This window comes from Mus pahari, chromosome 13 (genome assembly GCF_900095145.1).
Source record: "Mus pahari chromosome 13, PAHARI_EIJ_v1.1, whole genome shotgun sequence".
Taxonomy (NCBI): Eukaryota; Metazoa; Chordata; class Mammalia; order Rodentia; family Muridae; genus Mus; species Mus pahari.
The window spans coordinates 8,492,678-8,520,564 of record NC_034602.1 but is presented as its reverse complement, the minus strand read 5'-3'; the positions used below and the strand labels follow the sequence as shown (position 1 = coordinate 8,520,564).

At 37.4% G+C, this 27,887-nt stretch overlaps 1 protein-coding gene across 8 annotated transcripts in view; it reads right to left on the bottom strand.

Moving 5' to 3' along the window:
- Ehbp1 (EH domain binding protein 1) overlaps positions 1 to 27,887 on the bottom strand; it is a 266,956-nt gene that overhangs the window by 124,821 nt on the left and 114,248 nt on the right. For 4 of the 8 annotated variants that reach the window (XM_029545445.1, XM_021210545.2, XM_029545444.1 and 1 more), the window contains exons 8-11: positions 20,525 to 20,629; positions 19,801 to 19,923; positions 15,227 to 15,464; positions 8,058 to 8,277 (exon numbers count right to left, since the gene is read on the bottom strand). In XM_029545445.1, coding sequence (XP_029401305.1) covers positions 8,058 to 8,277; positions 15,227 to 15,464; positions 19,801 to 19,923; positions 20,525 to 20,629 — 686 coding nt within the window. The remainder of the gene's footprint in view (positions 1 to 8,057; positions 8,278 to 15,226; positions 15,465 to 19,800; positions 19,924 to 20,524; positions 20,630 to 27,887) is intronic. The other 4 variants (XM_021210546.2, XM_029545446.1, XM_029545447.1 and 1 more) reach the window with 2 other exon arrangements.

The window sequence follows — 27,887 nt, the reverse complement described above, 5'->3', positions numbered from 1 at the left end:
AACTTCAGAGTACTAAATTTACTATCTTAAACATCTTTAAGCATATGGCTCAATATTTAAAACATTTTTGAACAAGTAGATGCAATAATCCAATAAACTTCAAACAGGAAATTCCTGAATCATGCTTGGTTCTTACTCTCTCCCTTTGTCCTTCCAAGTTATTCTTTAGCTGTGTTTATTAATAACATGTATTCTTTCCTTCTATCTATACCACATTTTGTGTTGACATAGGGTTCCACACATACCAGGGAGACCTTGAACTATCTCTGTCTCCTGAGTGTTGGGGTCACAATCACACACCCAAAGTCCCAGTTCATGCAGTGCTGGAGCTGGAGAACAAACTCCGAGCTTCAAACATGTGATTCAGGCATCCTGCCAATGGAGCAAAGTGCCCAGCCTGCCTTTACTGTGCTGCTCCATTGTTTCCTGTGATTTCTGGCCTGAAATACTACTCAAGTCCCCTATCTATAGCCCATCTTCGGTGTCTTCACTCTTTTTTCATATTCTGTCTTTAAAGTTCTCATTTGGCTCAAATATGCTCCCTCCCCCCTTTTTTTCAATCTATCACAAAGAAACCAAAGATGGGCAAGGCTGAACCTGAAAATGAACTGAGAGAGCCACAGCTCTCATAAATTCTCTGTGGCCTCAGGTGACAACTCGAACCATCAGGATGAACAGCTGAAGCTGAGGGCAGACACAGAAAGGAGGAGGAAGACAGCAGTGGAGCTGTGAATGGCCAGCCAATCTGTTCTCAAAGTGTTAGCTGTATCTGAGAGGTGCTCAGGGTTCACTCTGCTTCTATGGTGGTGAGGACAGGATTGACACTCAGCAACACTCAACTAACTGTATGGCTCTATGAATTTACAAAACTATACACTTGTATAACCTCTATTAAAGTCAGCCTGAAGAAGGACCTCCTCTCAATAATTGAAGTTGTGAGTACACGGAACAACACACTGCTTTCCAATTTAAACGAAAGAGAAAAATCTGGTATTAGCCACTAAGTTTGATGAGGTGGGTCATTTGTTTGTTGCTTCCTTGGAAAATTTTACTATAAATCAATGCAAGTCATGCACTAAAAACACCTATAATCCCAGCAGCCCAGAGGCCGAGGAGGGAAGGCCACAAGTTTTAAGGCACTCTGAACTGTATAGTGAAACTCGGTCTCTGAAAAATAAAGCAAAAACAACCCCCCCCCCCAAAACCTTAAAAGGCAAATGTTGAAAACAAAAAGAAACTCCCAGCTAAAGGGGATCAGGAGCATCTAAGACACGCCAATGAGGCTGCACCGCTTAAGACACGCCAACGAGGCTGCACCGCGCAGTGTCTGTTGAAAATGCTAGAAAACCTGGCTCAGAACTTCTATTAAAATTATTCTATCACTCCACTAACCTCTAAGAATTTTGAAATTATATACATTATATATAAGCAATCATGCTGAGCTTGAAAAGCTGTTTAAGTATGAAAATGGTCCCTAAATGGAATTTTATACTTAAATATATCTATAGTTACTTACTTGTAAAGCAATGCCACAAATTTATTTGTAAAAGTCAAATATGTTTAAAATTTATATTCTGAAAAGTGATTAATTTATTCATATATATTTTCAGTTTGGTCTCATTCTCACTAAGATCATTATTAGAGAGCTTTATCTTACTTTAAATTTTAAAATAAAAAAATATAAAGGATGGGAAGATTCCTGGTTAAGATCTAATGAAATGATCTGGCTAGAAGCAGGTTTGCAAAGAAAATGCCCACACATCATTAATGATAATAGCATTAATAGAGCCAACATGCGGTGTATGTGCTATTAATCCTCAGATTACAACTCATAATCCAGGTACTAGAGTTCACATGTTCTACAGCAGCTTGGCCATCTTTACATAAGATGGATATGTAGTGAAGCTATGTCCCAACCTCGTTTAAAGCCGTGTCTAGAGACAGTAACAAGACTACACAGTCATCTTACAATATCCAGGCGTTTCATTAGCTCAAATTGTACCCTGTTTCTTTTTCCAAGTTTATGCACATCAGGCTGTGCTTCAAGCCTCACAAGTTACGACTTATTAAAAAAAGAAAAAAAGAAAGAAAGAAAGAAAGAAAGACTAAACAAGAATTGAACTTAAATGTGAAACATTAGTCCTTTGCAGAAATGACAAGAGCTCACACTTATTATAAATATTTTTTCTCATTAATACATCAAATAATGAAAATTAAAAATTTTCAATTTTCAATTCACAATTTATATTTGTTATAATTTATTCTTGACCCACAGGTTACTTAGAATGTAAATATTTCAAATAGATTTGTCTTCATTACTGTTGTTACTAATTTCAAGCCTACTTGTGCTATAAGTAGATTCCAAGATTAACTTTGAACATGTGCCTAACAGCCTAAGGCAGGGTCACCATCAACTCTGTGCTACAGAATACAGCATCTTAGGAGGTCAGGGCTACTCACTGCATCTCTCAGGCCCACAGCATCCTTTATTGTTGGGAATTAAGTGGCTGGAGACATGGCTCAGAGGGGTAGAGAGTCAGTGCTGTAGGAGACCTGAGTGTGGTTCTCAGCACCCATCCAGGGCAGCTGCACCCCTGCAGGGCGGCTGCACCCCTGCAGGGTGGCTGCACCCCTGCAGGGTGGCTGCACCCCTGCAGGGTGGCTGCAAACCACACCTCCAGCTCCAGGGGGACATGACCTCTCTGGCTTCCTCAGGCTTACACACTCACAGGCACATACCCACCCTCAGAAACACAGTGAAAAATAAAAGAATGTATAAAGTTATCTTCCTGATGAATTGAACTGTTTCATGATAAAGTGACTATCTTTATTCTTAACTTTAAAACCTATTGTATTTTATTACATTAATATGGCTTTCCAGGTTGGTTTTCTTAGTGTTTTCATTAAAACAAACAAACAAACAAACCTCTTTCTACAGTTTTTTTAACTTTGCATATACCCTTGTTTTAGATGTATATGTTAGAATTAAAAAATTAATAGTATTTTTAGTGTAATATTCAATCCATTTATATATAATGAATTAATTACTGAGTTTAAAATACTATAAATCATTTTCCCAATAATTTCATCTATTCTATGTCATTTCACCCATTTAGGGAGCTCTTTATTTAAAAAAAAATCTATGCTCCATTCTGTTTTCCATATAAAAGTTACCTATTATGTTCCTATCTTCTTAATGCAATCCTAAAACTCCAACACAATTAACTAACTAACATCCAACTAGCAATTGCTATTGTTATGTAACTTCTCAGTAATACATGGCCCTTAGAGTATTAGTATTGATTAATATTTTTAATGTTCACTTAGATTTATCCATTTGGTCACTGTGTGATCATCCTTCCTTGAATATTTTCCTTCTGTTTAAATTATGACTTAAAATTTCCATTAGTGGAGAATCTATGGTGACAAATTATCTGGGAAAAAACCACTGCCCCTCACTATTAAGAGATGCTTTCACTGGACATACTGGTCTACATTAACATATGGAAAATGACCATTGAACTGTCTCTTCTCCTTCCACAGATGCTGCTCAGAGCCACCAGCATCAAGTCATGCTGCTTTTCCTACCTTTGCACTGGAAAGTTTTACTAATCGAGATGCTTCTGAATTTATTTTATTCCGACTGACATTTGTTCAGGTTCCTGAATCAATAGGCCACCATCTCTCATCAGTTTAGAAGAGTTATTTGTGCCTTAATGTCATTTTTCCTCTACTCTGCTATCTTAGATTGTTTGGAATTGGAGGCAGTAAGATGGCTCAGTGCCGTACAAGCCTCATGACCTGAGATCAGTGTTCAGAACCCATGTAAAGACAGTGCGACTTAGACCACACACACACACACACACACACACACACACACACACCATACAACACACACACACACACAAACACAGAACCAGGGATTTCCGAATGAAACATCACCCTTCGTCAAAAGTTCTCCACGTTTTTCCAATCCTTTTTTGCCATTCTTTCCAAGTATAACTCCTGCTCCTCAATTTTCTTCTAGAATGTTTCAGAGCAAATCCCAGAATCCTATCATTTCAAAACTAAATTATGTACTTCTCAAAGACAAGTAGTCTTTGTTTTTTTGTCAAGTTAGACATTTGTTGAATACAAACCACTCAATGCTCCTGGAGGAATTCTCCCATTCTAATTTCAGATTTCTCCATTCACCAACATTTCTTGTAAACTGGTAGCTAGTTATCCTAACCAGTGGCTTGACTAAAACCTAGTTTGAGTCTTTGGTAAGAATACTTGCACACAGTATTATGTACTGACTATTATGAGAGGTTAGAAGAAAGAAAATGACTGCTTCTCCAATTTTTAATGATTTTAAGACTAATGATGCTGGTTGCTGACTGGCATGGTAATGTAATGGGATGTTTTAAATTTTCAGCCTGATAGGTTTAATAGCCATGATAATTCATGTTAGAAACATTATTTCATCAGGATTTATGAAGCAGTAAGTTTTCTAAGAAAGTAATTTTTTTCTGTATTTCACAGAATACAGAAAAATAAAACTCCCTTGGAAACTACTTAATTATCTTTAAACATAGTAGCAAGAGTAAGCGAAGATAAATAGCTTCTTCTATTCCTTTATATATTAATATGGTAAGTGAGCTATTAGCCAAAGGCAATTTTGATGCTACCACAAATTCATGAATTTTAATATACTTGATATTATAAGCCCTTTCAGATACTTTTAGTTCTGTAAATATGCTTCCTTGTTTTCAAAACTTAATGTAAACAAAAGTTTATTAAACAGTTTTCTTTAATAGCTGCGTAGTACTCCATTATGTAAATGTACTACATTTTCTGAATCCATTCCTCTTTTGAGGGATATCTGGGTTCTTCCTAGGTTCTAGTGATTATAAATAATGCTGCTATGAACATAGTTGAGCATGTGTCCTTACTACATGTTGGAGCAATTTTCTGTATATGTCCAGGAGTGGTATTGCTGGATCCTCTGGTAGTACTATGTCCAATTTTCTGAAAAACCACAAAACTGATTTCCAGAGTGGTTCTACCAGCTTGCAATCGCACCAGTAATGGAGGAGTGTTCCTCTTTCTCCACATCCTTGCCAGCATCTGCTGTCACCTGAGTTTTTGATCTTAGCCATTCTGACTGGTGTGAGGTGGAATCACAGGATTGTTTTGATTTGCATATCCCAGAATGGATAAATTTCTTAATTCACATAACCTACAAAAATTCAATATAGAATGTTTGAACAATTTAAACAGACCTGTAATAGTCAATAAGATCAAAGTAGGAATTCAAATTCTCAATACAGAGAAAAGTCTAAAATAAGGTGAACACAGTACTGAATTATAATATACTTTTAAGGAAGGTCTAACACCAATACTCCTCAAACTCTTCCATTTTAAAAAAGGAAACAATATTACAAAATTCATTTTCTGAAACCAGTGTTGCTTTGTAACAAACCAAGATAAAAGCATGACAATGAAAATAATTAATGGAACAATACTACAGACCAATTTCCATGAGAAGATTATATACCAAGACAAACTTTGTTTCATTCCAGGAACACAAGATTGGTTCAAAATACACAAATCATTAAGTATTAGGAAGTACATAGACTTGAAGACAGAAGTTACATGATCATCTCAATAGATATAGAAAAGGTTTTCCTCAAAGATTACATGACAAAGCCCTAAAGAAACCAGAAATGGAAACAAGATATCTCAACATGGTAAACCAAACACAGCAAACCTATAGCTAACATTATGTCAAATGGAGGAATTCTGAGAGCATCTCCTCTAAAATCTGGAATGGCATTCAGGGTGCCCACTGTCTCCAGTCACACTCACTGCAGTATGCATATGCATGTATTATGAGTATGTACTGTGAAAATAAAAGCCTTACAGCAATAAGTACAAGAACTAACACAAGTGCAAGAAGAAAAGGAACCAGTTAAACCATCCCTATTTACAAAGGGCATTATATTGTACTTAAAGATTGTACAATGCCTTAGAAAACTCATAGAATCAAGAAACAATTTCTAAATCTGGAAGGATAGAAAGTCAACATAAAAAAACCCAGGAGGTTTCTCTATGCCAATAATGAGGATAATAATAGGGAGAATCACTTACTCACAATGGCTTGGTAAAAGACTAGCAGTGGGTCTCAAGGCCTGAGCCTGTAGGAGAGCCATCTTTGCTCCGGGGCACTGCCTGGGAGAGGGTGGCCTGCAGAAGTGGCATAGCTGCTGGGACAGACTCCATTTCTGGCTCCAGACATCCAGCAACTTTCCCGCCAGAGGAGAGCTGGTAAGAGAGCCACCTTTGCTCCTGTGCATGGGCTGGGAGAGGGAGCCCTGCAGAAGGGACACAGCTTCTGGGAAAGATCCCATTTCTGGCTCCAGGCATCCGACACCTTTTCCGAATGAGGAGGGGTGTCCACTCGAGAGGGGTCTCAAGACCAGAGCTGAGAGGAGAGCCAACTTTGCTCTGGTTCACCTAGGCTCCAGTCTGCACTGGCTAGAGACTGGACCACAGAAGCTACACAGATTTGGGACAGAAAAAAGCAACCTAACTTCAGGGACAGACCCTGTTTCAGGCTCCAGAAATTTGGGCACCTTCCTCACCAGAGGAAAGGTGGCTACCTGTGAGGGCACTGGTTGCCAGTGCAGATGAGAGAGTCATATTGTGTCCAGGGTCCCTTGGTGGTTAGTCTGTGCAGGTGAGTGAATAGACGGCAGAGGCAACACATCTTCTAGGACAGGCCCTGTTTTGGGCCTAGATCTTCAGCCAGGAGGCAGATCTGAATGCCAGGCCTCTGCGCACCTTCCCTGCTAGAAGAGAGCATCCCTGCAGAGAGTAATCTGACCACCAGGACTCAGGAGAGAGCTGGACTCCCAGGACTGCAGAAAGAGACTAACAGAATCACAGGAGGAACAAGCTCCAACCAGAGACAACTATAACAACTAAATCCAGAGATNTTTGATTTGCATTTCCCTGATGACTAAGAATGTTGAATATTTCTTTAGGTGCTTCTCAGCCATTCCATATTGCTCAGTTGAGAATTCTTTGTTTAGCTCTGAACCCCATTTTTGTAATAGGGTTATTTGGGTCTCTGGACCTCTTACCTGAGGTGATCATACCTATCTTGTTTTTAACAGTCTTTGATAATGAAGTACTATGGTAACAACAATACCCCCATGCCCAAAGTTATCTAAAAATGCTTGCCAAACTAACTTTTTGACCTTACATATGAAAGATACTATATTATTTCTAACCAAACTGTTTTATATATTATTTCAATAGTATTTTACTTTTCCATGAAGTTAATGTACATTGAAATTTCTTTAAGAGAGACCATAAACATCAAATTCTAATATAGAAAGTAGCAATATTGAAATTCCATACACGTTTTTATTGTTTTTCAGAGAGAAGGTCTAACTATGTACTGCTGGCTGGCTGTTAACTCAGATATCCGCTTGTCAGTACCTGCAGAATGATGGGATTAAAAGTGTGTCGCTACCATGTTAGGCTAATCTGCTTTTTGTTTTGTTTGGTGACAGAGTTTGACCCATTCGGCCAGGCCAACAGTCCTAAGTTGTCTCCATCTCTGCTGGGCTGAGATTACAAATGTGCCACCAAACCCAGCTTGTGTACAAACTCAAGTTCTCATGATTGCACACCAGCGTTTTACTAAGTGAGCACCTTTCCAGCCACAAATTTTACTTTTAAATCAGCAAAATGGCTTTTTAAAACCATATAACAGTGGTTTTCATTAATTGGAATTAAACTGTATAAAGAGTAAGCATCAATAAACGTACGTTTAAGTTTCTTTTCTTTCTTCTTTCTTTCTTTTCTTTCCTTCTTTCTTTCTTTTCTTTCTTTCTTTCTTTTTAGAATTGTATATTGTAATTCTTTACATTGCTTTTATTTCTTTACAGTCCAGTTGTTAACCTACCCACTTTCCTGGTCATCCTTCCCACAGTTCCTCATCTGGTTCCTCCTGCCCTGTCTCCAAGAGAATATATCAGCACGTTTTATCTAGTATGAAACCTTACCTTCGGAGAAGTAGAGAGATCTTTCCCTGCAGAGACAACTGTGTTTTCATTTACTCCAGTCTTGGGTGTGAGGGCTGGCGGGGCCGGTGGGGCTGGCGGTGCCAGTGGGGCCGGCGGAGCTGGGGCCCTTCTTTTCACTCTCCGTTCAGTTTCCCCTTCTTGAACTGTATTGACCAAATTATTTGGAGAAGTTGGCTTAGGCTCATAAAATGGATTTGATCTAAATGAAAGAAAAAATATCATTAAATGTCTCTCAAAACTAGTTTATTTCCATATAAAGTAGTTAAAAATATTCTGAAAACTGCTTTCTCAAATAAACTGAAACCAATGAAACCTAGAATTTTGAAATAATGACTTCTACCTTCTGGTCCATTTTAATTCAGACTTAGAAAAAATTTGTCTATCTTAAAAGTACTGAAATTATAAGAGGATGTGGAGAATTTTTTTTTTCTGGTGCTGATGATTTGTGTTCTATTTGCCAAGGCAGCTCTTTTCCTAGATTTTGGGAATTTCTTTCTATAAGTTTACTGAAACTACTTTTTATAACTTTGGTGTAAAATTATTCTTCTGTGCCCATAATTAATAAACTTGATCTTTTTGTATGTTCTATTGATAGATCTTATTAAATGTATCGTTGAGTGTAGGGATGCAGAAGAGTTGTCTATTTTGGTATTCTCTGTATCACTGAACAAAAAAGAATTTTTACCTTTGTACTATGCACTTGCTAATGCACTTGTTATATCATTAACTATCTGTCCACAAAAACAGTAAATAAGTAGAAAAATACAAATGTGAATTTAAATGAAATTATTTGTTATTATTATTTATTCTTTGGCATTATAGGAAAATGACCAATGTTGGTTAGCTCTAAGAAGGATTGACTAAAATATACTGAAAATACAAAACAACGATATAGAAAAATTTGTAATCTTGTTCTCTAGAAAATGTTTCACTGGAAAACAATTTAAATTAATTAAAATGGATGTGTAGCTGAATAAACTGAAGGAGGAGCATCCCTGAAAGACAAAAACAACAGACACCAAACCAGAAACGCTGCATAAGGATCTTCAAAAGGTACTTCAGAAATGCTCTAAGCCTTATTAGCATCCATCATGCCACATAACTGGAAGAGCTATCAAGCACAGAGACACCTGAAAACCCTGGGCAGGTCCTGTGTGTAAGGACACAAGCTAATGATCAGTGAAGGTACACCTCCAGGTGCTGGCACATATGCTGGGGCACTGAAGACTGCTTTACACATCAAAGACTAGGCACTGGTGATTGGTACCTATACAAGTTTAGGTCACAGGATACAGGAAGGACTTCGTGAAGGAAGACTAGTCACAGAAGTGTTTACTTGGTAAAAGGTCATAAGTTTATTACTGAGGTAAAGATATAAAAAAAAATGGAAGTTCTGTGCCACTGGTATACCTACAAACTTTTGGAAAGAAAAGATGAGAAATAGCAAGAATTAATTAGATACCACCTAAGTTCTTCTGGGAGTTGTAGTGAAAGTGTAACATTTAGAACTTCAGTTAACATTGGTTTTTGTTTTGTTTTATTTTTAAAAGGCTTTTTATGAATTCCCATTGCTAACACCAGGTGACTGAGCAATTTAGAACACCTTTAAAAGGCTGACATGGTCAAAAGGCAACACCTAATGTTCTGACTTTAGTTTTTACAAAGGCAGTTAAAATGTCTAAGTAAACACTGCCGTCTCCTTAGTTTGTTAACAGGAGACAGCAGGGCGTGTATGCATGCGTTGTGTAATATCCATGCATCTGGGAATGACTGAACACTTGCACTTAAAGTTTGCATTAAACTCAAGTACTCTAGGTGTGTGGCTATTACTCAGCACCTACACCACCCATGAGAAACTTCATTTTGATCACATATTAGCTGTTCAAAGAAAACAAGAAGAATAACTTGAGCCAATCTTTGACCTAAGTTTGAAATAAGATGATTTTTATGTTGTAACTCTAAGTACTTAAGGAAGATGCAGCTTTTCTCAAAATGTAGCCATAGGATCATAAAGCATAGCTAAGACTCTCCTTCTCAGCCATGTGTGTGTGTGTGTGTGTGTGTATGTGTGCATATGTGCATGTGTGTGTGAACCAGTATGTGCACATGTGTATAAATATGTGTGTTGTTCATGTATGTACATAATCAGTCTTCAAAATTTTAGCTACTCAAGTGGGTGTGCATTAGTATTACATTGTGGCTTTAATTTGCATATCCTTGAAGACTAGTGAAGTTGAATTTCTTTTCAGTTCCTACTAACTACCTTCTTTAGAGTCAATGCTCAAATTCCACACTTTTTCTTAATCAGTTTGCTGGAAATGTTATACTATGGCTTGCCTTTTTATTTTTGATAGCTCTTTCTTTTTTTCTTCTAAGATTTAATTTTGATAAAATTCAAATTATTACTTTTCCATTTTCTTTAAAAAAAATCTTTGCCTAGCCCACGGTGACTAGATTCTCTTCCAGCTTTCCAATGAAACTTTTAGTATTTTAGTCCTTCATTTTATGTTTATGCTTATGATGAAGACAGCTGCAACAACAGTTATGAGATGCCATGTGGGTGCTGGAAATTGAACTCAGGACCTTCAGAAGAGCAATGAGTGCTCTTTAACACACTGAGCCATCTTTCCAGCCAAAAAAAAGATTATTTTCTAATTGACTGTCACTATTAAGTTTTCCAAAAATCATCTTTAGTAACTTGTAGATCTATTTACAAACTCCTTTCCATCTCCATAGTTCATCTTTATGGCAACATTACACTGCTTTGGCTAGTGAATTAAAATCAAACAGTTTGTCCTCAATTTGGTTTTTTCGAAATTCCTATTTTGAATCCCTTCTATTTTTAGGTATGTGCTATAAAAACCTTATTAAATATTACAAAGAAGTACACTAAGATTTTGACTAAAGTAGCAATTGTGGCAAATAATTTTCAGTGTCACCTTGGCAGGATGAATGATGGTGGAGAGAACTGGCAGAGAAGAGACTGGGGTATGTCTGTGACTGCTTCCAGACATGATCAGCAGCAAGGCCCAGCAATGGGATCTACCCGCAATAAAGGTACAGATGGTGTGGTTTCTCGGACCCCATAATCATGTAGGTCAATTTTTCTGATCAATTAGTTCCTCTTGCCTCTCTCTGTCTCCGCCTTCTCCTTCCACTTCCCTCCCTCTCTTTCTTCCCATCTCTTGAACTTTTAACAGGGAACTACGTTGGCAGATCATGTGGACAAGAGCCTAACCTGGGCTCCAGTCATGACCTGCTCAGTACTTTGTTCTCAGAGGACAGACATTAATCATCTTTGTCCTAATTTATTATTTTTTATTTGTTCTATTTTTGATACTTTTACAATTATTATTTTCTTTTCGGTGCTGGAGCTCAAACACATGCTCTTGCACATATGTTGTTTTGAGTTACATTCCTATCCCCTTTAAATGATATTTTTAAATGTTTATTTCTGGTTATTGTCATTATAAATAAATGTAAATGAATTTGTATGTTTATCTTTATCCTGTAACCAGGTTAATTTACTTTTCAATTTTAGAACCTTTGTGGATACTCCTTGTGATTCATTACACAAATAGTTATGCTATCTGTAAAAAAAAAAAAAAAATGATATTTATTTCCAAGTCAAAGTGTCTAGGAAGTTTACAATGAAAACACCCACATTTTTCCATCTAGCCTATACTTGGTGCTGCCATACATGTTAAGAGTAACATGTTATAAAACTAAAAATAAATTACTTAAGATCCAAACAATTTCCTTTTGAAGAGATTATAAAATAAGGTATGGAGTTTATATGTGTATATATATATATATATTAACATGTTGTCCATCTTCTATGCCTTTCCTTCCTTTACAGTCATTTAGATTTTTAATTGATGACTTCCTTCTTGCTGAAGATCTTTCTTCAAGAATCTTATCTTTCAGAGCAAATATGATGCCTACAAATCCGTTCAGCCCTGGGCGGGAAGAGAAATTTGTGGTAACAGGCCCCTGGTTTTTAGTTTATTTATTTTTTCAGTATTAAAAAAAATTACCTCACTGTCTTCTGGTTTGAACTATTTTTCTTAAGAAGCCTTTCTTCATATTTTTTGTACCCGGGGCTCATTCAGCTTCTAGGACTGAATATGTAGGGAGGAATGTGTGAGTGTGTGAGTGAGTGTATATGTGTGTGTGTGTGTGTGTGTACATGTATCTATGTGTGTACACATGTGTACATGTATTTGCACATGCACATGTATATAAACGGATGTACATACATCCGTGTTTCCTTGTATTCCTTTCACCCTCTCCTTTGCTTTCTAGAACCCCAGTTGTATGTTAGGCTACTTGAAGTTATCTAGAAGCTCGCTGGTCCTTACTCTTTTGCTCTCCCCTACATTGTAATCAGAATAATTTCAATGGTTATATTTTTAAGTTTGCCAGTCTTTTTCTTTCTGCAGGAACATTTAATATGGCATTACTTCCACCCACTTTATAGGTTGTATCTCTCATCCTCTCTTTAGACATATTGTATCTCTTACTCCTGTCCACACACTTTAGACAAATTGTATCTCTGCCTCCACTTTAGACACACTGTATCTCTTACTCCCCATACTTTAGACACATTGTAGCTCTCACCACCCCCACTTTAGACATATTGAATCTCTCACCCCAAAGCACACATTAGACACTTTGCATCTCTCATTTCTGGAAGTTCAACTTGTATATCCCCCATCACTCATGTCCAGTGTTCTTTCTCAAACTTCTGAAATATATTTATAATACTTTATTACACTTGTTAATTAATTTCATTGCCTATCCCATCTATACCCACTGCTAATGACTTGACTATCTTCTTACTACAGTCAGACTTTCCTGTTTCTTTATTAGTCTGATAAATTTGTTTGTCAGAAATAATTAAATTTACAGTTTGGGTGCTACATATTTTCTATTGCCTTAGATATTTTTAGGCTTGAGTAGAATACAGTTTAGTTAACTTATTTAAAATTAGACTGATTCTTCAGATCCAGCCTGAAGCTTTTGAGGCAGGCCTAGGGAGCTTTTGGTTTCAGCTAACTTGGCTACCAATGAGGCAACACATGTCTGAGCATTCTACCTCATGTCTTATGTTTTGAAAAATCTTTCTCTTTGCTTAGTGGAAGAACATGTACTACACTCCATCCTGAAAATTTCCCCACAACTGTTCAGTGTTCTATTTCATGGAAAAATCTATTCACTTGTATGTTCTAATAATACTCAGGTAAAAAGGCAAGAAGAATCAATCTCCTCTCTGGTGCTCAGTTTGCAGATTTTATCACTGTTGGTATACTCTCTAAACTCTACCCCCACAGTTCCTGGCAGCAGCCAGGTATGCTACTCCCCACAGTTACCTGGAAACTGCCAGGTAGGCTTGACCCATTATAAAAGGGGCTGCTTGGCCTCTCCTCTCTCTCTTACTCTCTTGCCTCTCTCTCTTGCCTCTTGCCCCCTTGTGCCCCATTCCCTCCCTCCGCCTCCATGTGGTCATGGCCGGCCTCTACATCTCTACTCTATCCTTCTCTCTGCCTTTCTCTGCCTCTTCTACTCTCGTAACTCCCCTCCCCATGCCCTAAATAAACTCTATTCTATACTATACCAGTGTGTCTGGTCCCCCAGGGGGAAGGGATGCCTTGGCATGGGCCCACTGAGGCACCCCCATCCCCCACACCCTGCCAGAACATATTCTTATAGCTCTTTACCTTTTTATGATCACAACAATCACCTTGGTTTACTAATGTTGTTGTCAATTCTACAAATCCAAATTATGTATCCCCAATTGAGGGAGGTTATTGGGGACTGTGTGAATTTTTCTACCCCTAAAAGACCAGACAAATGTCTAAATACGAACTTGAAGAACAACTGTGGGAACCACCCTTTTTCTTTCTGTTCTCTTGTAGATTATCCCTTGTAGTTTGTTTTCAATGTCTCAACAGCACTGTTTCAAATATTTTATCCTATTTTTTAATTGCTTAAGGCTGGATGCTAAATCCAGTCTATGTTACTGTATTAGGACTAAAAGTAAAGTTTAGTTGTTGCTCTTTAAGTGCACTCAAGGCCACAAGCCATCAGCACGGGGCATCTCCAGATTGTGATGTGAATGACCATCTCCCCTTTATCTGCACTGCAGACTTGAACAAGATGGCAGCTCTGATCACACTGTATTCACACTGAATGGGCTCTTTTTAGAAATGCTGGGATTGTGCTGTTAAGTATCTGAACAAGACTTCTGATCAAATCAGTATCATATATAAATCAGTATAATATATAAATCAGTATCATATATAAATCAGTATCATATATAATTCTATGGTTCCTGCAACAGAGTTGAAGTAAATGCCTACAATTTTCAACCAAAAACATCTAAATACCATTTATAATAGAGTTTTGATGAGAAAACACAATTGGAATTCCAACTAGATTCTATTTTCCCATACTTGGTGTGTCAGGATAGGTAGACATATACCTTCATGAAGAAAATAAAGGTTAAAAGTAAATTCTGATGACCAGGAGGACTGCTGTAAGATGCTGTCTTCTGCAAACAGCAGGAGTGTTGGTCCCCCTAACTCTCAACAACACTGCTGGCCTGCACAAGAGGATGCTAGGAGACATTACAGCAAGGGTGGAGGGAATGGAATGTACACAAAGTCCCAACCCAAGCTGAAGAGCTACAGGCAGTCAGTTGCAACAAAGGGAGGGAAAGAGGGTAAGTTAGTTTTCTTCTGACACAAGCCCTAAAAGGTTGTCCAAGCCTAAGTGACCAGCCATAAATCCCTGTAGTTACAGGCAACACTGATCAGACCTGGTAGATTGTTGTTGTTGTTGTTGTAGGTAATTATGAAAGAAACGGACATGAATTTGAGGAGGGAGTGAGGGAAAAGGTAGAAATCATACAATACAGCATATTCATGCATGAAATTCTCAAAAAAAAAAAAAAAAGATAAAACAAAGAAACATCACCTTACTAAAAAAGTATTCTCAAAAGAAGTCCTAGCGGCAGAGTGAGTTACATGCTAACTTATACAATGCATATAAACATTTTTAACCAACTAGGTATATTTCAGAAGTGTTTCCTTAAGTTAATACATGGGCTAAGCTGTGATGATAGCTTAGTAAGTAAATGCACTTACTCATCCAGTTCCTCTTCACTCTTTGAACTATCAGCATAGAGGTACTTGCTCATGTCCACAGGTCTTAGGTTTTTTCTTCGTGTAGACTGGGGTGGAGAATCCTTTATCACTACAAAAGTTTCTGGTTCATCAAATGGGTTCAAATACTGTGGAGTCTGTACACCTTTAAAGGGATTACAGCTGTTATTATAAAAAGATTCTTCTGGTTTTTTAGGTGAAGTTGTTTCAGTGATTGGTTCTATAAAACAACAGCAAAAGACAGGTTAAACAAACACCATATGATATCCTCTATTTTTAATGTTTTTAAAAGTAGGCAGTCTTGAATTAATGAACTCTGTGGTTGAGAGTACAAAAGCAATAATGAAACAAGAATATGTTTTTGAAGAGCTAAGAAACCCTTTTTACGCTCAAAGAAACGTAAATTGTAGGATTTTTGCCTCCTTCGTTAGGAAGAGAACTCTTGAATGCCACCTCTCTAGGATGCTTATCTCCTGGCAGCCTCTAAAAGATTGACTTTATCTTAAATTATGCATACATGTGAATTTTGTATGTGCATACGGGTTTCTGCACTTGAGTTAGATCCTCTAAAGCTGAAGTTTCAAGTGACTGTGAGCCTCCTGAGATGGGTGCTATAAAATGAATGCGGGGCCTCTGTAAGAGCAGTACATGCTCTCACCTTAGAACATTCATTCATTAATTTATAAATTATGTAATCTAATGAATTTAAACAAAATGAAGAGAAAAAGAGGAAGGTGTCTCTCCAGCCTTCCTCATGTGTCTCTTCTCTGAAGTTTCTCATGGAGTATAATAGCATATGAACTTTACAAGTTTTAAGCTACTTGGGAGTGCAGAATCACTGATTTTTTAAAAGAACATAAAAATGGATATTTTTAAATGTCACTTGGTAGTTCTACCAGTATGCATCATCTAGGTATCAAAGCACTTATTCTGGACTGTATACAACATATACTTACACATCAGTAATGGGGAAGGCAGGAAGGAACTGAAGCCAGGACCCTGCTCATTCTACCATTGAATTATATTATATCCACTTCGAACCTCAACTTTTAGAGACAATAAACTTGAACCTAATTAACAATAGCATAAGGAAATTGAAGTTGAATTGCTGTATTGAAATCATGTGGGTGGGGTTGGGGATTTAGCTGAGTGATAGAGAGCTTGCCTAGCAAGCATAATGTCCTGGTTTCAGCTCTCAGTTCTGAAGAGAAAGCATGAGAGGGAAAATTAAATCATGATGGAGGCTCACTAATGTGCTATACTATATTCACTTTTAAAACACTCAAATTATAATTTGAAAACAAATTTGAACACAGTTTTGGTGATAAAAATAGGGGTTTTCTAAAGTAGAGCAGCAAAAAAATGATAGTTTATTAAAAATAATTTAAATTATGCAGAAAGCTCTAATAATTATTTTAGTAGAAAACAGAAATTCATTATTGAAGTTCTGAAAAGCAACTTGAAGGCTCCGAGGGCCTGAGTCTGAGTCTGGAACCCCCACATCCACATGACAGTCTCAGTACATAACTGCTGGGGTGTGTGGGCCGAGGGAATGGCGAGAGGCAGATCTCAGGGACTGTCACTCTAGCCTAAACCATAGCTCTAGGTAGCAGCATCTGTTCCAAAACAAATTAAACAAACAAAAAATAAAAGAAGAAGGCAAGCAACAGAGGAAGGTATTGTGGCTGACCTCTGCCCCATAATTATTCCACTATTACAACCACAGCAAAGAAGATTATGATTGTTTTATAAGTAACATCTCAAGCAACTTAATCTAATTATTATTTTTTAAATATCAAGTCAGACTTTCTGGCTTTCAGCCCTGAGGACCTATGCCCCCATGTCTAGTTCTTTATGCAGGTGCTAGGATCTTTATCTGCTGAGCCACTGCCCCCAGTCCCTCCTCCTTTAAAGGATTATTTTTATTTATGTATTTGATTATTTTCCCTGCATACCTATACGTCTGATGCCCTTGGAGTCAGAAAAGACCATGAGATCCCCTGGAATTGTAGCTCCAGGTAACCACAGGCTGCTGTGTGGCACTGGAAGCTAAGCCCAAGGCCTCGCAGCAGGAACAGGGGCCTGACCCTTGAGCTACCTCTGTGGCATAATTTATTTTTTTGAACTGGGAAGGTTTTATACTGGCCACGCTGGTTTCAGTCTCCTGGGCTAAAGTGACCTCTTGTTTCTACCTCCTAAGTAGTTGGTACTGTAGCCACAATCTATGAAGTTCCATGCTCAGCTTGAAAATTTTATCATTTATAGTCAAACAATTTATATTTCAGAAATGAGCCTAGAAATTTTATTTTGTCTTTGCACCAAACAAAACAATACTAAAACTAAAACAAACCAAAAAATCCCCCTGAACCAAGATTTTTGTATACCATCATGAAATAATTGTAATTATAAAGGAACTCACAAAAATCATAATAAATACTGAAATGAATTATAGAGAAAGTTTCAATAATGATATATCTTTTGTAACATCATAATATTGAAACACTACTAAAATTTTCTATGATAATGTAAAGAAAGCATTTTCTATCCTCTATAGGCAAAGAGAGCATGCCAATTTCCCCTCAACTTTTTATTACTACATTTCAGAGCACACATGCCTAAGCAATAGAAAGCTAGTCAACAGAAATAAATTTTTACTTCTACTTTCAAGATTATAATTATAGAAACGGATCTAAGCAAATTTATTAGTCATAAAACCTAAAGCCAGCAAGTAGGAATGGCAACACAAGCTCCATGTGTGTGTGTTTCTAAGAGAAAGAGCATGAAGCTGGGTGGCAGGGTGATCGAGACGATCTGGGAGGAGGGGAAATATATGTTCAAAATATATCATGAAATTCTCAAAGAAGGAAATGTTCTTTTTTCATAAGGTGGGCAGATTACAGTGTACTGAACAGCCAGCCAAGAACTGTGTATTTCACAGTAGCAAACTCAGTGCCTTCTAATTAGGTCAGAGGCATTGACTACTTCCTTTTTAAAAAAGAGAAATGAATGAGAATTAAAACTGCTAAAAAAAAAAAAATCTAAACAACTACAATATATTTTTCTTCCTCAAACACCTTCGTTTATTGAGGATACAACTTTTGAATCAGTAAAAAGTTATTACTGGGAAATTGCTTATTCCAAAATTTCTAGTGGCACACAGTAAAGAGAATAACAGCTGCTACTTATTTTATTAACTTTCTACACATAGCTAAAGAGTCTGAATAAGACTGGCTTATTATTTTAAACAGAAATTAGCAATCTTATGTCACATCACAGAAAACATTATTTGACTACCCTTTCCACAAAGCAGTTTCATGTATATTTAGCAAAGTTACATATTTAATTTTGAAATGAAAAGCCCAAATGCTGGCATCTTAAAATATTTTATAGTATTTTCAAACATACAGACTTGAAGATATGCAATACATAATTAAAAGCAACATGTGTGGTCAAAAAAAGCTGTGCCCATTCACCTCAATTTCAGATCACTGGACTGAGCCTGAACAATCTAATCTACATAAAGTGGCTGCCTCTGAGACTTACTATACATTTACTGTAACTTATTCAAATCCTAAATATGCTCATAATCTATAGCTTACAAAATTAAACCTCAGTAAGTTACACTGACTAACTTGGTAAAGTACAAGAGAAATGAAGAGAAAGGCCCATGAAACCACACTGCCGAAGGAGCGATTCCCGAAGCTCAAACTATTCCCATCCTCATCAGTCGCAGAATCATTTCAAGCTCTTCAAGATTTCATAAGAGCAGTCAAAAGATGTAAATGGTAGTTAATCGCTCTTGCGTTCACTCTGAGCAAGCAGTTTAATTAAACAGCAGCCTCACTTCTTCAATGGCCCTTATTCAAGCATTAAGAGTTTAAAATGACTTGGTAAGAAAAGTGATTTACAGGGAAAACTTTTGGATTTATTTCTTACAAAATGGGATCGTGTGTGTGCGTGTACTTCTGTGTCTGCACACACGTGCATGTATGATGGCAGTGTTTCTTCCTTCTCCGCTCCATGCTCTCACATGCATACATCTCACTCTCACTACTGATGGCGGTTCTCAGCTACAGACACACAGTTGGAAGTAGCTGGCAGTCAGAAGTAGCTGGGTGCTGGACATCAGAGTGAAATGGGTAAGTGAAGAGAGAAACCACCTTGATTGCATCAGTATCAGTATGGCCCTCAGTGTGGCTTCCTTCGGACAGTCTGCCTATCAGTGAGGCTTTAGATAATCACTAGGTAACATACTGTTATCTCAAGACCTACACTATCTTTTCGATCAAATGGATAAAGAATTAATAAACGATCAAATGCAAGTAGTATTAAATGCAATAATATTATAAACAACCACCAACCTTGAGAAAAAAATGTCTACCTTTACAGCTCGAGAAAACTCGACTATACAAGAAATTTTTGTGTCAGTGTTCATTATCACTTGCTACAAAAGAAGCTTTCTTGCTAAGGGCTTAGCGATGCTCTGATCTGTGGGTATTAACAGTGTCACGAGGAGTTACTTCTGTACAAAATAAGTGTGTAAACGAACATGTTACCTTCTGAGTCAGGATCTCCAAATGGATTTAATTCTGTTACATCAGGTTCATCAAATGGATTGGTATTCACAGTGGCCAAGTCCTTTTGTGCTTCATCCAAAAAGTTAAGTGTGTTTATAAGTTCTGAAAGTAAGTGCACGCGTAAAGTTCATCATAGTTATAATGAATCATGAGCTTTGGTAATTCATGAAATATTTCAAAATATTAAAATTCACATTAATAATACCTGCAAATAATAAAACAGTATTTTATGAGTGGCAGAATGCCATTCGAGTATTTTGTAGTACACCAACATTTGAAAATAAACCAAAAAGGAACATGTCTGACATAGGAATTATATTAGATAATGACCTATAGTAAACTTTCTATGTCAACTAAATTTGATTTTCAGTGCTGAAAAGACTTGTAGGAAACTCTTTTAAACAACTCAGACACAAATGCTCTTGAAGGTGCATGTACAACAGTATAGAACAATAAAAAGGTAACACACCATGGGATTAACACTCAGGGAGATTCAGAAGAACTCACATCAAACAATTTGCTAACAAACTTGTTAATGACAAGGTCTGTTATCTTATTGCAAGATGGTGCACTACAAATTACCAAAGAGAACATTTAGGAAATTACACAAGGACAAAACTGACAGCTAAGCAGACAGAAGTCAGAATACAGCAAGTCACAGTTAAGACAGGCAATCAGAAGCAGAGGGAGGAAAGCTTTAGACCTTCAGAGGAACTGGCTGATTTAGCTGAGGGCATATTTGCTTGCTTTATGCAGTCATCTTGATCTTCATCTAAGCTGCTCAGAGCATTCAACTGGTTTACAATTTCTGTAAACAGAAGCCAGTCAAGACAAATGTATGGTCAGGTCACTTAACTAAAGAGCTGTAGAAGCATGCTGTTATCAAAAACAGACAGGAGACATTTGATTAATAAAGAAATACATTCAGAAATGTTACTTTGATGAACTATAACAAAGGTAAATAACTGGGCATTACTGCAATCATTTTACTGTTTTTTTTATAGTGGCATTTTTATTAGTAGCATAATCACTATGTTAATAAACACAAAACAATAACAATACATAACATAAGAGGCTTATACTGGATTTCAGCAACTCTTGGAGTTGCTGAATAAACATCTTTGAAGAGCCAGTCACTATTTGCCTTGCAAAATTCTTAATGTAAACCAAAGACTTTAAGACTATATCTATCTGAATAAATTACAAAGTAATTCTTCATGTTCTACTATGTTAAAAAATCATCAAGGAAGACTAAGAGCAGGACATAGCTACTATTGTTTCTTCCTAAAGCATTCTACTTACCCAAAAAGACAGACTGAAGACAAGGACAAAGGAGAAAGGCATACAACTAAATTCATATATGAAAACTGTTTTTATACATGAATTATAAGCAAAATGAAAAGGCCTTATGAGGGTCAACTCTTTAGTCCTCAGCATAGCCAAAGCTAAGCCCAGGAAAACATTATATATGAAGATAAATCAAACGGATCCAGACCATTTTGTGGGAAAAAAAGAAAATAGAAATATACAGCAGTTTAAATTTAATATCAGTACAACTGTTCCTTAGCCCTATAAATCTAAATATGCAGTAAGTTTTATTTGAAACAAATCAAACAATCCATATTTGTGACAGGATTGCATTCATGAACTTAATTTTTTGAACAAACTATTTGTCAGTCTGTGCCACGGCTTCTGCTTAGGGCACAAGGATGAAAAGAAACAGACATCATATTGTCCCCAGAGAATTTACATTCTACAAAGACACTAATACATATTGAAACATACTTAATAAGAAAATACTAGAATATTAGGTTTCCAGAAATGTATTGTTAAAAATTATTTGAACAAAATTCATATCAAAAATCAATAAACTGGGCTGGAGAGATGGATTAGCGGTTAAAAGCACTGGCTGCTCTTCCAGAGGTCCTGAGTTCAATTCCCAGCAATTACGTGGTGGCTCATAACCACCTGTAATGGGATCTAATGCCCTCATCTAGTGTGTCTGAAGACAACTATATTGTACTCATATACACTAAATAAATAAATAAATAATACAATTTAAAGAACCAATAAGTTTATCAATTTCCTATATCCAAATGAAAAAAAATAGATTTTGTGTGAGTAAAATTGCTTTTGATAGTAAGTCAACCATTAGAAACAGGGAATAAAGACAGCTAAACCCAACTGAACTTTATAGTCATACTGAACAGCAGTGAGATCAAACTTGTGTTTGACTGAAAATGTTTTATTTTATCATGATAGCACTTAGAAAGAAACTTTCTTGCACTTCTTCTGCTATGGGGAACAGGGTAGATGAGCATGCCATAGTGTGTCTGGTGCAGGACAGGGGACAACTTGCAGGAGGTGCCTCTCTTCTTCTATCACTTGGGTCCCTAGAACTAAATTCGGATCTTGAGCGTTACAGCAAGCACCCATTCACACTAAGTCATCTCTCCAGCCCTTACTATGCCCAAAACCATCAATGAAAACATCTTGAACACTATTTTACTTTTACTTATGTGTGTATCTGTGTATGTGCACAGGTCAGCTGCAAAAGGCCACAAAGTCCAGAAGAAGGTATCAGATCCCCAAATCTGGTTGGGAGCCATCTCTTCAGCCCACTAACGATAATGGCTTTAAATCTTGCTCTAGAACTCAGGTTCAGCAAATTCAGAAGGCAAATTCATCCTTTCCTGCCTACTAGTCATTGCAACTTAGTAATTTTTGTAAAATCATAATGAGCTGGAAGAGTAGCAATGATGTCAAAGTGTTACTATTCATTACTGACTTTTTAATACTAGTTGTGTAATTTTTAAAATTTTGCCAATGATGTATTTTTTTTAATTTTCTTTATTTACATTTCAAATGCTATCCTGAAAGTTCCCTATACCCCTCCCACCACCTCTGCTCCCCTACCCACCCACTCCCACTACTTGGCCTAGGCCTTCCCTTGTGCTGGGTCATATAAAGTTTGCAAGACCAAGGGGCCTCTATTCCCAGTGATGGCTGATTAGGCCATCTTCTGCTACATATGCAGCTAGAGACACAAGCTCAGGGGGTACTGGTTAGTTCATATTGTTGTTCCACCTACAGGGTTGCAGCCCCCTTCATTTCCTTTGGTACTTTCTCTAGCTCCTCCATTGGGGACCCTGTGTTCCATCCAATAGCTGGCTGTGANCATCCACTTCGGTGTTTGCCAGGCACTGGCATAGCCTCACAAGAGGCCACAATATCAGGGTGCCTTCAGCAGAATCTTGCTGGCATGAGCATTAGTATATAGGTTTGGTGGCTGATGATGGGATGGACTCCCGAATGGGGTAGTCTCTGGATAGTCCACAATGATGTATTTTTAACCTTGAAAAAATGAGCATTGAATTAACAACTAATGCTAGCAGCTAAGATGTATTAAGCAGCATGAGAGACTTTCTATATATTATCTGTCATTCCTCACAGCCTGTGGTGCTTTTGTTAATATGTGTAGTTCATCTTGTATATTAGTATTGTTTATTTGCCTACATTTCCAAGTGTGTAATTGCTTGGTTGAAAAATTTTAAATAATACTCAAAGACATAGTATTCTATATATAGCTAGGGCATTTTAAACTATTATATGTTTAGAAATCTAATCTCAAAGAGTATAAATCTACCACGAGTTAAGTATCTCATAAAACTGAAGGAAAACACTGAATCATGAGGCTTAGTTGACAGTTTCAAATATGAATATTGTTCCATAGAGTTTTAGGTATAATACAGAGTATGCTCAAATATTATCAAAATGAGTCTATAAAACTTTATTATTTATACCATAATTTTCTGAATGTTTCTTCATTAACAAGCCACAGCATTTTTTCCCTACTCTTTTCATTAATGACAAATTGCCCAGTCCTTCCTAGCCTCATGGATCTACCCTACGCTTACATTACTGTTTACTCCTAAAACTTTGCTTCCAGAATTGTTGCTCAGACAAACGGAATGCAAGGGTAATGCTGATCATCGAGGCCAACATTCCTCATGCGTGACACAAATAAATGTTGATCTGAAATATTTACATCTTCAAAGAAGTAGCACTTCTTTATTAAATGCCTTGTGCTTGCTCTCATGGCTTCATGTTTTAGGGGACAGGGATGTCAGTTAGGTCACTTAACTGCACGGATGGTGGAGGTTATGAAAAAGCTCTCTTTCAACACCCAGTGAAACAGAAGAGGCAGTCTCAGGTCAGACAGCTTCCTGGAGTTTTACTGACAAGTGAGCCAATGCAAGACCCAAACATATTAATTTATAAAACAAAAAGAGGAAATGAAGGCCATTCCATGAGCATAAAGGAAGGAAAGGGAATTGATATATTTGAGGAATTACAAGGTATCTGGGACTTATCCCAGGGACAGAGGGTGCAGTGTGAAGAGGCTGGCAAATGCTCAATCATGAGCATTACTGTGACCCAACTGGAAAATGTGCACTTCGCTCTGAGAGCTATGGGCAGTCACTGCAAGATGCCCACTTCACAAACCAGCTCGTGTTTGGGGTAACTGCAGAGAGTAGCCCTGGCACTGTGACCAGAGCTATTTAGCTGGGAATAATTTATGAAACTTCCTGTGAAAATACTTCAAATGGCAGTTGGAACCTGAGATACCTAATTTTGTTACGCAGTCATCCTTCTGAAAGTATACTTTTGTTTCTTCCATATCACCTATTATTAATTTTTCTTTTTATAATTAGAAAAAGTTAATGGAATTTTTTAATGAAGATGTTCCCAATAAACATATCACTGTGGCCCAATATATTTATGCTATATTTATTACTCATTAAAAGCCTTATTTCACCGAGAATGTACATACTTAGAAAATATTAACAATGCTATGTAACAGTGTAGTAAAAAAATTCTACCCTACGCTACTGCTCAAATTGAGCAATAAACTCACAGAGCAAAGCACTTGTAGTGTACAAACTGGTTTTGACTTGCTTCACACTGGTGCAACTAAGGGAAATAAAATTAGGGGCAGGCAATCGAAGCAAAGGGTCAAGTAATTTGTGACTTCTCTTTACTGTTAGAAGTTAAAAGAAGATAGAAATTGACCAACAGATTATCACATTGAAAAGGGGGAATGCGGAGGCAATGTGAAGAGTAGGTGGCTGCTCCTTTTAAGAAACCCTGTTGGGTGAGTTAAAGGGAAAAGATAAACGGCCTAGAGCTAGAACATAGCTGGGTATCTTGCATCACCCACATTCTTCTCTTGAGTATAACTAGATTTAGGAGCAATATATCTTATTTTAAGATAGTCCAAAATAGTAACACTTCAACTTCCTGGCAAAGATCAAGGTCAAAAAGATGTCCCTTTCCTCAAAGGCTTCAGCCTGTAAATTTCTGATTTATGGATACATCTAACAGGTTTAGTAATGCTATTTTCAAACAGCCGCAAGTCATATGGGAAAGGAAGTCAGAGGCCTCTTCAAGCAGGCAGGAAGCTACTGAATGTTCATCCTCCTTAAATCTTCACATTTGAACAGCACATCTTAAAAACACAGACGTCCCTGATTTTTATTTTTATTTTTTTGTATGTGTACATGCGTGCCCACAGAAGACTGTATGTGCTGTGCTGAATACCCTGGGGCTAGAGTCATAGGTGGCTGTGAATCCTATGGGTGCTAGGAGCTGACCTTGAGTCCTCTGGAATGTCAAGTAAGTGCTCTTAACTGTCACAGCATATCTCCAGCCTCAGTCTGCTGTGATTTTTCACCCATCCCTAACACTCAACTCACCGTGAGCTGCACTGCCCCCCACTCCACACACAACTTTCACCCTCCTCAGAGACCCTGCTCTGAGGCTGTAAATGTCTGTGTGTGTCTTTGGGTCTCACTACGTAGCCCAGGTTTGCCTTGAATTTGCGACAATCCTCCTTTCTGGTCTTGTTTGAAATCTGCTAGGATTATAATTAGCCTGATTATAACTCATGTACAGGTTAAGTTTGGGGACATAACAATTTTGAGTTTTCAATCTATAAATGTAGAACTCTCTCTCTGTTTATTAAATCTTTTTCTATTACCTTAAATACTATAATACACTGCTGTATGGGGTTTTTCCACATCTTTCAGTAATTTATTTCTATGTAATTCATGGAATTGGGGGGGCGGGGTTAGAGATAAGGGTTTCTCTGGGTAGTCCTGGCTATCCTGGAACTCACTCTCACCAGGCTGGCCTCAAACTTACAAAGCTCCACTTGCCTCTGCCTACTGAGTGCTGGGATTAAAGGCCTGCACCATTACCATCTGGCCAATGATTTTTTTCGTTTAAACTTCTGTTTTAAATGGATTTCCTATGTAAGTTTCCATATATTCACTGTTTATAAGTATACCTACATAACTGTTTCTATACCAATCTTGTATCTTTCATGACATATAGGTGTTTTACTATAAGATTACAAGTTGTGAGTGTATGCACACATGTCTCAGTTCCAGTCAAGGGGTCAGGGTTCCCGAAATCAATACGAAAGAATAAAACTTGGCTGAGAAACTTGGTGCCCAATTTTCTCAAGCCCTCCTTTCTGTATCTGTTCAGAAGAATATATGATTTTTTTTCTTTATTTTGTAAACGTGATGACACTAACTTTGAATTGCTAGAATACTCTCCTAGAGAAACCACAGTGGAACTTAGAATAGTACCTCCAAGCTCTTTTCCAAAGCTTAGGCTCCAGGCTTCTAACTTCACTCTCCCTTCTACACAGTGCTGTCAAATAGGCTCTCAGTATGAATGGGATCTTCTCTGCATGCTGGTCATGGGGAAGTTAAACGCTCAGTTGTCACTAGACAAGTAAGGCAGAGCTGGGAGTGGGTGTGACCCAAACTAGAATGGATTTGTAGTTCATCTTCTGCTGCTTCTCCTGTTCTCCAAGGTAGCAGGTCCAATTGCAGACAATGTGGAGATATTTCTACTCTTTCTCTCCTCTTAGGAATTCAACTCCTTTTGATTGATTTTTAAAATAAATTGATGTATTTATTTTCAGTTTGGTGGATTGAACCTAGGGCCTCATGCTTGCTATGCTAACACTCTACCACTTTTTGATGTCATGGCCCTTCCAACTTCTCTTCTAAGTATTTGTGCCTTATAAACTTCTGGCTCAAGGAGTCAGAATTGCCCCATTTCTCCGTCTCTAGTCTTATCTCCTATCATTAAGAACAATTTAACAGGTTTGGGCCTCTAACAATTCTTACCCTTTAAATGAATTTTCAAAATACATGCTATTTTATTTTTTCATGTTACTGGTTGCACAGAAATGATTTTGTATCTGAACATCCTGGGTACTTGGTGGTAGGTGGTAAAAATAAACAAATTAATGAATGTATTCTCTAACCAGAATTTCATGTTAATTGTAAGGCATGTTCTAGTCAAAGGTTAGAGACCTCCTTATCCTTACGCAGAGTCTTGGGAAGTAGGGCATTTAATCTCATATGCCTGAGTCATGCCATTATCAAGTCTAGAGTTTCAAATCTCTAAGTGGGATCTCCTCTGCTACCATCTGGACTGTTAAGAGTCTTTTCCCCTGAAGGTAGCCAATATGTCATTCTCTCTTCCTTCTCCCAAATTAACTTTATCAACTACGGATTTGCAAACCCCAGCAACATTGCTTATGGTAAAAATGAATCCTGCTTCATATACTGCATGTGGATGGTAGGACTCTGCACACAGTAGAAGACTACTGTACAGCTTTTGCTTCTCTGGATGTGGAGAACTGGGCATGCACTTTAAGTGGACTTGGTAAGGAATACTTATCAAATTACTGAAAAAGATACCTGTTGTTTTTCTGCAACACAGGGAATTTTAGGCAAAACCAAACCAAACCAAGCCACAAACCTGCTGTGCATCTTGTCTTTGCACCCAAAGTGTCACTGGTTGGTAGAAGGCCAAGAATAAAAAGAAGTGACTTACTGTTTCTTATATCTTTTAAAGAAAATCCAAGTTTGGTTTATTTAGGTCATATGAATCTGACTGTCTACACAGACTACATGATTATCTTTTTAACAGGCATATCAGGGGGCTTTATAATTTTTGAGTTTCTCTCAATACTGCTCTAT